The 13,167-nt window shown below is 41.9% G+C and overlaps 1 protein-coding gene across 11 annotated transcripts in view; it reads right to left on the bottom strand.

Moving 5' to 3' along the window:
- Positions 1–3,048: 3,048 nt before the first annotated feature.
- Positions 3,049–13,167, bottom strand: part of TBC1D5 (TBC1 domain family member 5) — a 1,653,915-nt gene continuing 1,643,796 nt past the window's right edge. For all 11 annotated transcript variants that reach the window (XM_029589267.1, XM_029589269.1, XM_029589266.1 and 8 more), the window contains one exon: positions 3,049–8,129. In XM_029589267.1, the coding sequence (XP_029445127.1) occupies positions 7,830–8,129 (300 nt within the window). In that variant the 3' untranslated portion in view covers positions 3,049–7,829. The remainder of the gene's footprint in view (positions 8,130–13,167) is intronic.

Consider the following 13,167-nt stretch of genomic DNA (forward strand, 5'->3'; position numbering starts at 1 on the left):
AGAGTGAACTAGACCACTGGAATAGACTGGAGCTCTGTGGAGGTAAGAGTGAACAACTGAACAGGATGCATGTAAGCGTGGAACTGGAACAGAGGATAGGGCACAGAAAGACTAGGACAGGACAAGACAGACAGGACAAGGACAACACAGAACATGAAAGCCTGAAGGCAGAGTAGGCAAAAAATGCCCCAAGGGGCAAGGCTGGGAGAGGTCTAGCAGCAGGGAGAAGCCAAGGGAGGCCTCAGGGCTAGGTTGGACCTGGGTAGGCCGGAGGTCAAGGAGACAGAGAGAGGCCTAGAATCAGGAAGATGCCAAGAGGGACCTCAGGGCTAGGCATGGACAGAGCTAAAGGCCAGGAAGCTACAAAACAGAGACTGGAATTAAAAGGCCCAGAGGACATGAGGTAGGACAGGGAAAGGCTGTAGTCAGAAGGCCTATAGGCCATGAGACAAACAAAGGAAAGGTCTGGGAAGGCTGCAAGGCAGAAGTGGTACAGAGAAGGGCTACCAAAATGATAAGGGGAATGGAACAACTCCCCTATGAGGAAAGACTAAAGAGGTTAGGACTTTTCAGCTTGGAGAAGAGACAGCTGAGGGGGGATATGATAGAGATGTTTAAAATTATGAGAGGTCTAGAACGGGTAGATGTGAATCGGTTATTTACTCTTTCGGATAGTAGAAAGACTAGGGGGCACTCCATGAAGTTAGCATGGGGCACATTTAAAACTAATCGGAGAAAGTTCTTTCTCACTCAACGCACAATTAAACTCTGGAATTTGTTGCCAGAGGATGTGGTTAGTGCAGTTAGTATAGCTGTGTTTAAAAAAGGATTGGATAAGTTCTTGGAGGAGAAGTCCATTACCTGCTATTAAGTTCACTTAGAGAATAGCCACTTTCATTAGCAATGGTTACATGGAATAGACTTAGTTTTTGGGTACTTGCCAGGTTCTTATGGCCTGGATTGGCCACTGTTGGAAACAGGATGCTGGGCTTGATGGACCCTTGGTCTGACCCAGTATGGCATTTTCTTATGCCATACAGGGTCACAATAGAATACATACAATACAATAGAACTCGATGCTAAAGTCCAGAGGTAGAGGCAAGACAGGGTTAAGTAGTACTGGAGTCTGGGCGTGGTGTAGGTAGGCAAGAGGAGCTTGGATAGCCAGGTGAGTGTGCTCAAGGAGGTCCCCTGGTGGAGCAGAGGCTCTAGGACTGGCTGAGGCAAGAAACCAGGAATCTGCTGGAGAGTATAGTTCGGAACAAGGCTCACCAGAGTCCTCTGGTGGAGTGGAGGCTGCATAGTGGCCAGAACCATATCAAGATCTCTTTAAGCTTTATAATTGAAATGACTGTGTTGAGTCTCTTGATCTATTAATTGTTCATACTGTTGTCACCTTTTCACATTTATAAGGCAAGTGACCTATTTCATATCACTGTTTCTTACTAATTTCTTTTTTACTGTTATAAATGTTAAGTGAGCTTTCATAGCTTGTATTCTTTTAGACCATATATGGTATGTTATCCCAAACCATTGCATCCATAAAAGCTTTCAGGTCCTTGAAATCTATAAACACCGAGTGCAATAAATTAAAAAAATATGAGACAGCATACTGAAACCACGCAATATAGATGTTTCATCTAGTTGATACTATTGGTGAATACAAATTCTGTAAGAAAGGATTTTCAGAATGTTATTAATTCAAAGCAAATGTCTATTGTGCTCTTCACTTATTCAGTTTCTTCTGCTCTCCTCTATTGCTAGTGTGGTAATTAATTTCTTTACTTGCCGACCAATGAGATGGTACGACAGACTTCAGCTCCTTAGATGTTCTGAACTGAGGGGAAAACATCACCAGATTTTCTTGTTATGTTTTCTAAAGGTTTTTTTTTTCAGCATCCTTTTAAAACCCCAACTCATATGATGATGATGCAGGCAGGAGTCTATTCAGTCTCTTGACTCAATTTGGTGAATCATCAAACTATTATTATAATTTCTGAATGCAAGGATACCTTTTATATGGTTGTTTGATAAAAATATAAGGCCTCAGTTAAAGGGCTAATCAGTGCAAATGGCCGATGTTAAAGAGGAAACAATCACAACAGCTGAAAATATACATATTTTGTTAATGAGAGCAGGGCAGTGGTATGTGAGGAGGATGATGCCATGAGTCAAATGATATGACTGGGTCAACCCATCCCCCAGAAAAAGGTCCAATGAACGTCTGTAAGATTGCAAAATCATTTTTTTAAATCAAAATTGGAGCCCCACCATAGGATCAGACAAATTCCCTGTTGCGGAACTGTGAATTTCCTAGCATTGTTGTATGATATGGCCAATTGTCTTATTCTTACTATTCAATAACTGAAAACAACGAAAGAAAGAAAACAAACATTAATCATATTAAGCTGCTAGTAATTTGTTTAATTAAGTGTTCAGAACATTCTTATAGAGGAATATAAGCGTTTACACCAGAATGAACCCCCTCATTGAAATATGGTTACTTACTTTCTGCATTTTATGTAAAATTAAAGTAACATGCAGAAGATGAAAAACATTTCTACATTTCAGAGGTGAGCAAGGCAGTACAGTCAATCCTCAAGTACAGTAAGTAGAATCAATTTTAGTCCTGCATTTACAGACATGAAATAAAAAATGATGCATATTAATATTTTTAATGAGATAATGGCAATATATGAACATTATAAGCATTTGGCAAAAAAAAATCCAGTAACTTTCCAGTGACAAATTTCCTCCTAGGCACATATCCCAAGGTAAGGCAAGATGAACAGTTTTGATTCTGACTTTTTCCAGTATTTGGGTTAATATGCATGTAAATCAAGAGTACAACTTCTGAACATTGCTAGTATGTTCACTCAGTAGAGACTAATACAATGAAGATACACAGGCATGGTATAACTATAATAAATTAATTTAAAGGGCTACACTCAAATTTCTTTTGTATAAACATCTTTCATTTTCCAGGATTGTTTTCATAGCATTAGGGGCATTACGCCAAATGATATGAACTTAACGTACCCCCTTGTACTTTTTTTTTTTTTAACTAATTCAAAACATATGTATGTATGCAAGGCTCTTACGAAAAAATGAAAAAAACCCAACCATCCTGTAAACTCCCACCCCTGCTCACACATTATTTTATAGTGCTGTGCTGAGAAATTCCCAGAGATACCAAGTTTAGAAATGGAATCAACTGAAATAGAAAAAAAAAAATGTCAGTGATGGAGTTACATTTGAACCATCTGTTGGTGTTCTGAAGGTACAAAGGTAACTATACACTTCACTATTGTACCCTGGTGGATCTACCTTAACTAAAGCAAAGCCTACTTCTAGCAAGAAAGGCAGAATAAATGGCAAGACAGTCCTCAGGAATGCTGCTTCTACCGTAACAGAAATGTCAGTGCTACACTGACAGGCTGCCTTTTGAAAGGAATGTGTACATAAAGCTTTTATCAGAAGTCTCTTGGCAATATCCATTTTCAGCCCTGAGATGATTGCAGTGCACTAGCAGCAGGATGAAGGCTCAACCAGATGCATGCATTCAACTAAACCGAACTTGTTTAATTCCTTGGCATTTCTACAACATGAGGGAATAAACTGAAAACAACAATGCAATCTGGCCCCATGCTATATATTAATGACAGTAATTAAAATGAGAAGTAAATCCAACGGGTGCGCATTCATTGGAAACAAAACAGGGAGTGAGATTTTCCCCATTTTGTTTCATTTCCTTTTTAAGATGAAAGAAAACCCAATGAAATTTAGTTCGTTTTCTTCATTTTGTTTAAAAAAAAATGTTGGGTCACCCCCAAAAGATCACAAGAAATACTCCCCCCCCCCAACACACACACAAACCCCTTTCTAGGCCCTTCCTCTGTCCTCTCCAGCCACCCCGGATCTGTTCAGTTCAAGTCTTTTTTCTTCATGAGGCTGGAGGGATCCCCAGTGTTACAAGTGGCTCAGAGCAGCAGCATTTTCTTGCACAGAAGACATTGATAATGGTGACAGCCTCAGTCTGCTGGCATCATTTACAATTATACAACCAGCAGGGCAGGAACAAACTGAAATGTCTCCTGCCCTATGAAGAAAGAAGACTTGGGGTAAGCAGATCTGGGGAGGATGGGGGGATCGAGGGAGGATCTCGGTGGGGTTGGTTGGGGGTGGTCGTAACTTGTAGCAGGTTTACCTGACGCTTTTAAGATTTTCCTTTCTTTTTCTTGTAGTTTTTCATTTCAAATAAAACAAAAAATGAAACAAAAAACTGTGTGCACACCCTTAGTGAACCATGAAATAAACAAAAGGAGACCAGCCTTGATCCAGCAGAAACACACCACTGAAACTATGGATTTCTCGTCTTCCACCTGCAGATAAAGCCTTCTTACAGTTTCATGGCAGGTAGTAAGCATGCTCTAGTAATACTTCTTGGTGTTTTAAATGCAATAATGTCACTAGTCTTGAACACTGAATAATCGAGAAATCTGAAGGGATTCCTTTGTAAAAGGCAATTAAAATACATTTTGGTCAAAAAAAGTTAGACTGCAAAAGACATAAATTGTATTAAAAAAAGTGTGAAGTGTTACATATTTAATGTTTTGGAGGATCAGGAATAAAGCAGAATCTAGTGAAATGATCAGAGCATTTTCTAGTGAGGGTGAGTCCTCATTTAATTTTCCTTATGTGATTGATTAGCAATGAGGAAATCATATCATTAAATTATTTGCTCCAAGAGCACATAAAGGGTTCATCTATTTATTGGTATTAGCACTCATGCTCGCATTAACTACTTAATTTTTGGGCCTGGCAGTTTTCTCCTGCTCCTTTATATGCTTCCAGCTCAATCTAAACTGATCTCTAGTGGGCAATGGTGCCATGAGCCTTCATTCACAACTACCCAGGGTTCTGTTCCCTATTTTATGTCCCAACAACAGGACAGAAACAGTCTGTGGACGAGGCTATGCATCAGTGCTCCCTTTTGTCTATCCCTAACTGCGGCCCTTAAGTCTAAGCATTAGGTGTTGCCACTGAATTGTGACTGACACTCCCTTCCCACAGGGGCCATGAATGCAGGCTCCAGAGCATCCTCAGGCCCGGCTGATCAAGGAAACAGAAGACCTGAGACCCAGGTCGTCTGCATGGTAGGGTGTAGCTAGCAGTTTCACTCAACCACCTGGAATGTTCAATTTGAGCATCGTCTAATTCCATGCACTAAGCAGATTAATGTACACTATTTGCATCCACATTAGCATTACTGCTGGTTCCCCAGCAGTAACACGTACGTGCAAAAAAAAAAAAAAAAAAAAAAGCGACCCCTCATTAGGTATTAAAACTGATTAGTACATCCAGAAGCTTAACATTGCCTACTAATGCTGCAGAGGTTAATTACACTTCAGGGGTCTTTTGTGGCCTTGGCAGTTTATGTTAACGTGGGCCTGAAATCCACCCTCCTCCCAACAGAAAACATGGCCTCTGGGCCAAAACAACGCCCCCCCAAAGGCAAAAAGCAAACTTCCCACCCAGGCCACACTGGCAGGGGAGTAGATCACACTGGATCCTGTTCTTGCCTCCAAATGGCACTGCAGTAAAGTCAAACTTGGAACTGCAGTGCAAATCAAAGAGTCATGTGACACTATGCAGCGCTATTTGATGGAGGGAGGCCTTCTGCCTTTGGGAGTGGTGGGTGGGAGTCTGCAGGCAACTACTTTTTGGCAGGGGAAAGGAGAAATAATTGGTCCAGAGGTCACTTATTTTGGAGGGGGCTTGTGGGAGACTCCCTGCACTCACTTTGGGATGGTTAGCATGAAGGAAGCTGGAGCTGCTACATGTGGCAGGGTTATCACAGCCACGCTGCCTTTAGCACAGCCATTTTAACACCACCACCACCACAAATTACATCTTAATAGTGTCACATATCCTGAGGCAAAGAGGGATGTAATGGCTAAAGGTTATCTACTAATTTTAATACAAGTTAGCATGGGGAAAAATAGGGAAGAGGCAATGTTAATAAATGGTTCTCTTCGATAGACTATTCTTGCCCCTTGATCGCTACAAGTTATTTTAATGCAGTGTCCTGATATCCGACACCTTTACACTATAAGGTAGCTGATTTCATTTAGTTAATATTGGCATTTAGTTAATATTGGCACAGTCTAAATATTTCCCAAGTGAAGGATGATACAGTTAAAATATCATTGCAGATAAGGGAAGTAATCAGAGCAGGTTTCCTATTTCTTATGGGGATGGGAAATGGCATACACATCTAAGCTGAGGAATCAGGGCTTTTTGTTGCATGATCTGTCAAAGGACTATTGCCAATGAGACATAGGGATGTACTGAACGAGAAGGCCCTCCCAAAACTTCTCTGCACCTCCCCTATTCAAAGTTCTCGTATATGTATTCTCTTATGACGTCAGCTACAGCTCCCGCAGGCTAAGGCACCCCCATGCTCCCTGGCAAAACCCAAGTATTTCCAAGAAGATACTAGTTTAATGTGATGGAGAAAAGTGTAACAAAATGAGATAGTCTTTAATATATTTAGATGCAATTTAATAAAGGACAGAGTGGGAATGTTTAGATTAATATGGGACAGTTCAAAAATCCAAAACTCTGGATAATTTAAGAACTTTTTTTTATGATATCGTGTATACAGATCATTATGTATTGTTCTAGTCATTCAGGTTCTTCACAATATTTCTATCTGATTACAAGTGAAAATGCACCAACTAAACAGACTGCTGTCCACACTCACTTTCAATTGCCAGAATGCAATTTGTTTTAGTTCTTGCCCATGACTTTTTCCTTCCAGTGCATAGCCTTTTACCTGCTGCTACCGTAGGTTAATGCAATCAGCCTTACACTTGATTCTTCTAGGTAGAAGCACAATTTATGACAAAAAAACATATTTTATAGATTTGATAAAACTGTGTAACACTGAGGTTCCCTCGTAACGTATGCGGAACGTTCTATAGAGGCAAGTTTCATGTACCAAAAGGTTTACAACAAATTTCATAGTTTAAAAATAAAAGTAATCTCCAAGTTTCAAAGTGATTCAGATGTTTAAACTGCTTTTTATCAAAAGAAAATTTATGAACAAAATAAATCTGTACCGTTTACACAATGCATTTTTCAGAACCTTTATCTATGACACTAGGCTTTGAATCCTTTTTTAAAATCATCTGTTGGTGAAGTTTCTGCTGGCAGAGAGTGTGAAAGTGACATCCATGGAGCTGGTCTTTCTAAAGCCATGGACTATTTGAACCTCTGATATGCAATCCCATCAAATAAATGCATTTTTTTTGTGTCTTTTTCCCCTTTGTTACGGATCTCTCTTTTATGTACCTCCTAGTTCTACTGCCATTAAAAATAGCACTTGAGACGGAACTTTCTTCAACGTAGCAGGCGAATCTCTGAGGTATTACTTCCTCACCCATTCAAGTACATGCTTGATCTTACTGAAAGGGAATGGTAGAAGGAAGGAAACAAAATATGGTTCATGCTACACTTAAAAATGATGGAGGAGGAGATGAAAGAGAAATCTAGAACTTACTTGCAGTTGCATACAGAACTCTGAATGGATGCATGTATGACGAATACATTTATGTAAGGCAGTCATCACAGTTTTGTTTTTTTTTTTCTGTCAAAGGTCACTAAGCACTGACCAAACTAGATTTGTGCTTGGAAACTTAGTCTAGGCTGTGAGTGAGGGAACTAGGTTAGTTTTGCACTTCTTTTGTCTCCTGGAATCAAAGTCCAGCCATTATGAATCCCTGATGAGATAGCTGACCTCACTAATCCTTTCTAAACCAGTCACTTTAGATGTCCAAGGGGCTAACAATAGTGAAGTCGGAATCCTTGCTGTTGTTGCTGCTGTCATCATCAGGGCTGGAGCTAAGGTTGCTAGAAGATGATGAATTTGCACTCGTTAATGGATCAGTGAAGGCCAAGGAGGAGTGAGATGGTTCATCTTTCTTTTCTGCCTCTTCCTTGCATGGCTGGACGGCCCGTGGGGAGTCAGGCGCTGTAGCTCCGGTGCCTCCCTCCTCCTCTTTGGAAACCAGGATATAATCATCAGAATTCCTGCTGTCTAGGTTGCTAGGCTTTTCAACTGAGGCCTGAAAGACAAGATAACAGATAAGGCACAGATTAATATTAGATTTTACAAGTTCATTATTAAATACAAGCTTTTGAATACAATATCAATTGTTGTCACTGCTGTTTGTTTATTTTATTTATTTAACTCTTTTCTATACCGACATTCATGATACAAATCATATCATATCGGTTCGAGAATAAATTAGTTGAAATCATATGTTTGTGTTATGGTGCGAAAAGTTCTCTCTTATATTAATGTCCCCAAATATTTATTTTCAACACATAAGAAGGTTTGGCTGCAGCAGGATACTGAAAATATCCTGTTGACCTAATCCATTTGAAAACACAGAAAAGCAATGGTAAGCTAATGATCTTATTACAGTCAAGAATGAAACCTTTACACGATGCACGTACAACATCAGGAAGACCTTATGAGGCAGTTTTAGAAGAAAAAGAGAGGTGGATATCTTAATCTCCACATGTTTCCATGGAAATAAGGAGAAGTGGCTGGAATGATAAAGTGCAGCATTAATATTTTTTGGTGTAAGTGGGAAGACTGACAACTGAAACTACGGATTTGTCCACATCAAAAATTGTACAGTTTCATAATCACTCACTTTCTCTGCTCAAAAGAGCTCTGAAAGTAGTTACGTGCCAGGGATTAGAGATGTGCCAACAATCTGAGGCTGAGCTGGATTTCTGGCTGATTTGAGTTCACTAGACTTTTCAGAATTATCAAACTTAAATTCACTGGTTGGTATCTCTGATGGGAATGATGTTAATGGCGATGCTGCTCACTGATGGTGTGTTCTTACTAGACAGGAATAATAATTTTCAAAGCCATATGCACGGGTAAAACAATGCTCCCCCTATACGAGGGTAAAAGTAGGCACATAAGGCCTGTATGCACATACTTTCACCTGGGCACTGGGTTGGGAAATCTATGCATGGGTTTTTTTTTCCATGAAAAGTACTTGCACAAATTAGCAGGTGTAAACATGTGGCTTATTTTCGGGGGGAAATGTTTAAAGGGAATATATGCTATACTTTTCTTTTGAAAAGTATACAGTTTGTAGATAAAAAGTTCCCACAGATTTTGCACAAATTGTACAATTATCCCCATAGTGGCAGTGGCAGTAAGGAAAGGTGGAAAACCCCCAATAAAGAAGCTTTGAATACAGTGGTTCAGGAACCTCTGAAAGGAGCCAAAATTACCACAGAAAATAAGAATGCCAAAATTGCAAACATGTTGGATTTACATCCATTCTCATTTGCGGAGGCACAGTGTTTCTGTGAAGTAGTGGGATTTTCTGTTCCACACTGGCAGATTCCCACCTATACTAGTTCTCTACTAAGGCTGTTTCTGAGTTGTGCAATCATCAGTCATGGTAGCACCATGCAAGGCTTTAGAAAAATTAGAAAGCACAATGGTTTATTTTTGCCCTCTCCTTCCCTAAAACCTATGGAAACTATTAGTAGTGGCAGCAGTTTTAGCACCACCACCACCACCACCACCTGTAGCAAAATGGTTCCAAGTTTTCGGGAGAGCTGTTGTTGTCACCATGCAACTCTGCAGAACTTTGAGTGGACAAGTCACAAGGCCACAAATGTGTTACTGATCAGTGGCTTTTATCCTGATCTTTGGTTGCAGATTGAATCAGCTGATAACAATTCCAATGTAACAGCACCAATACAAAGAAACATAGTACATGCTCCTTGCTTTGCACATTTAGGGGTAGATTTTTAAAAAAGCACGCATGCGTCCATGTGCACGCGTTTCCCAGCGTGCATGTTATAAAATCGGTGGGCAGCATGCACTGGATTTTGTAATCCGTGCGCACAAGGAGGGGGGGGGGGGGGTGTAGACGTAAGCAAATTTCGCACGGCAACGTATCCTGGCCTTCTCCAGTTTCCTCCCAGTCCTCCTCCAATTAAGGAGCGGACTGGGAGGGAACTTCCCTACTCCCCTACCTCCCCCTTCCCTTCCCCTAAACCCTTTCTCCTACCTTTAGTTTTTTTTTATTTTGTTGCTTACTGCTCCATTGGAGCAGTAGCAACTTGCGCGCGCTGACAGTCCCTTCCCCGGTACAGCGGGAAATGGCCGCTGTACCAGCCACCTCTAGCCCCGCGCCTCCCCGCCACTCCTCCTGGACCGCCCATTTCCTTCGGCCCAGCAATTCTGTGCGTAACAGGAGTTACGTGCGTGGCCAGGCCCCTTTGAAAATGTGCGCGGCGCACGCAAGGTCCGACCACGCGCTTAACCCCTGTTTTTCACGCGTGCAACTTTTTGAAAATCTATCCGTGTATTAATCTCTTTGTGAACCACTTTTTGTTGCATTCAGATAAATGAAGTGGTGGAAATACTACCTATACCTTGCAGGATGTTTCTACTTTAGCTGTTCTTCAATGCACACAATGCTTTGTATAAACTGCAGGAGTGCAGCAATTTTCCCTATCATCAGCTGAAGATAGAGACATTTCCTGAGGTTTTCGTTAATATACATTGCTTAATCTCACCTTTATAATACACACAGCTAAGTAACTCTAACATTTAGTAAGTGTTTTATTAATAGGCGAGCCCTAAAGTTTTCCTTTGTTTTTTTATTTAATTTTCAAAATATAACATAGCATTTATATAATTCAATATGTACAACAAAAATAAGATATACTAATATTCTTATAATACTGACAATATTTCAATAGATTTTTAAAAATCTCAGCCCCAGCCCAATTCACTCTTGAATAAAACAAGAGTGACCAGGAAGAGCAGCAAACCAAGGGAGAAAATCTGGAAAGCTATGAGAGCAAATTCTCATAGTCTGGGCAATATAATTCCAGATCTGCAGGGCCTAATAGTGCAGACAGAGAAATGTTCAGAGAGTCTCATGAATGGGATATGGCCATACCGGGATATAAACTGTTGAGGAAGGAGAGAGATGACAGAAATGGGGGAGGAATAGTTCTTTATGTCAAAAACAATATCTGAGCCACTGAAATGGAGAAGTTGTGGGGAAAGGAAGAAGCATAGCAGGTTGTCCTTAAAAAAAAGATGATGGCACTTCCATTTCCAGTGGTGTAGGTTACAGGCCTCCAAATCAAACAGAAGAACTGGACAGCGATCTGGCTGAAGACATCCACAAGTTTGGAAGTAAGGGAGAGGTGTTGCTTGTTGGAGACTTTAATCTGCTAGATGTGGATTGGAGGATCCCTGCAGCAGAGAGATTGTGGATGCCCTTCAAGGGTTTCTGCTCAGACAAATAGTGATGGAACCCAGGAGGGAAGGAGCAATAGTAGACCTGGTATTCACAAATGGAAAAAGTAATGTCTAATGTCTGGGTAGGTGTCCACCTGAGCACTAGCGATCATCAGACAGTATGGTTTGATACAACACCCAAGAAACAGAGAGAGAGAATTCACATGAAGATTTCAAATATATGGATTTTGGTATAATGGCAACATACTTTGAGGAGGCGCTAGAAGGCTAGGAGGAGATGGATAAAGTGGAACAACTGTTATTATTTGTGATAATTGTGGGTGGATCCTTGGGCCGGTGGCAGATGACCACGCCCACGGGGGAAGATCCCGAGAGGGACCACCGGTCAGGCTCAGAGTTGGGAGACAGACACACACCCAGTTCTTTTATTAAACTGTTTTAGAGAACCACCAGAGGTGACAGTAGTGAGCTGGAAGAGCCCAGCTGGGCTGTAGTCCCTCAGGCACTGGAACAGAGATCCTAGGATGGCTGAGCTGTAGAGAAACTGAGATAGTGAGTAGGCAGAGTATGCAGAGTTCAGGAACAGAACCTTGATGGTAACACTCACACAATAGTCTCTTGGAACAGCCCAGGAGCTGGAATGAAGTAGGCCCTCGAGGAGCGAGTACCTGGTTCTAGGGAAAGCTCTGAGAGAGAGAGGGTAACTCACTGGTGTTGTAGGCAGAGGTGACTTCCTGGCAGAAGTTATATTCAGAAGCAGGTCCGGGAACGTGGGCCCTCGAGGAGCGAGTACCGGTTCTAGACTGCGATCTGAAAAGCAAGAGAAAGAGCGAGGCCCCCGAGGAGCGGGTACCCCTGGTAAAGTCTGAAGAGGCAGAGTAGCAAGGTAAGCGGAGAGTGAATCCCATCTGCAGCGATACCAGGCGGCAGCTAGGTAGGAAACCCTTTGCTAACTCGATTAGCTAGCAAAACAAGAGACCTTAAATATCTGGCGATGATGACGTCATCTCAGGGGGACGCCCCTGAGGTTCGTGCCACAGCTGGTACTTGAGTCGGGGCCGTGCCGCGCCGCGCATATGCCCTTAGGCCTCAGGAGAACATGGTAGAAGGCAGCGTCTATCCGGTCCGCGAACGCCAGAGGAGGTTGGCAACATGATGCCGTGGCAGCCAAACTTCCATCAACCAAAGAGAGAGTCGCCAAAGAGGTAAGGTGGGCGGAGTGGAGACGTCAGGCAGCGACGGTCACAACAGTACCCCCCTTCGGGTACCAGGCTTGGAGTTTGAAGGATGCATGAGGTGGAACTGACGAAGCATCTCTTTGTTCAGAATATTGGTCCGAGGCTCCCAAGAGTTTTCTTCGGGGCCAAAACCTTCCCATGATAGAAGGTATTCAAAAGTATTGCCTCTTTTTCAAACATCCAGGATCTCTTCGACTTTGAACTCTAAGTCGTCTTCTGCATTGATGACAGGTGGGTCTTGAGATTTGGAAGTAAATTGCTGAGTATGAGCGGTTTCAGAAGTGAAACGTGGAAAGCATTATGGATGTTGAGACCAGGCGGTAGCTTCAGACAGTAGTAGACTTTGCCAATACATTGAAGGACTGGGAATGGTCCCACATAGCGAGGAGCAAACTGAGAGGAGGGTAGTTTAAGTCTGAGGTGCTTGGTTGACAACCAGACCTTGTCTCCTGGCTTGAAGACTGGAGCTTGCGAATGGTGCGCATCGTAGTACGTCTTAGCACGTTCACTCACTTTGATTAGCATGTCCTTTGTCTGAACCCACAGATAATGGATATCATCAGCAGTGGATTGAGCTGCTGGGGACGTCACTGAGAACTTCAGTGG

This window comes from Rhinatrema bivittatum, chromosome 2 (assembly GCF_901001135.1).
Source record: "Rhinatrema bivittatum chromosome 2, aRhiBiv1.1, whole genome shotgun sequence".
In the NCBI taxonomy this organism is placed as follows: Eukaryota; Metazoa; Chordata; class Amphibia; order Gymnophiona; family Rhinatrematidae; genus Rhinatrema; species Rhinatrema bivittatum.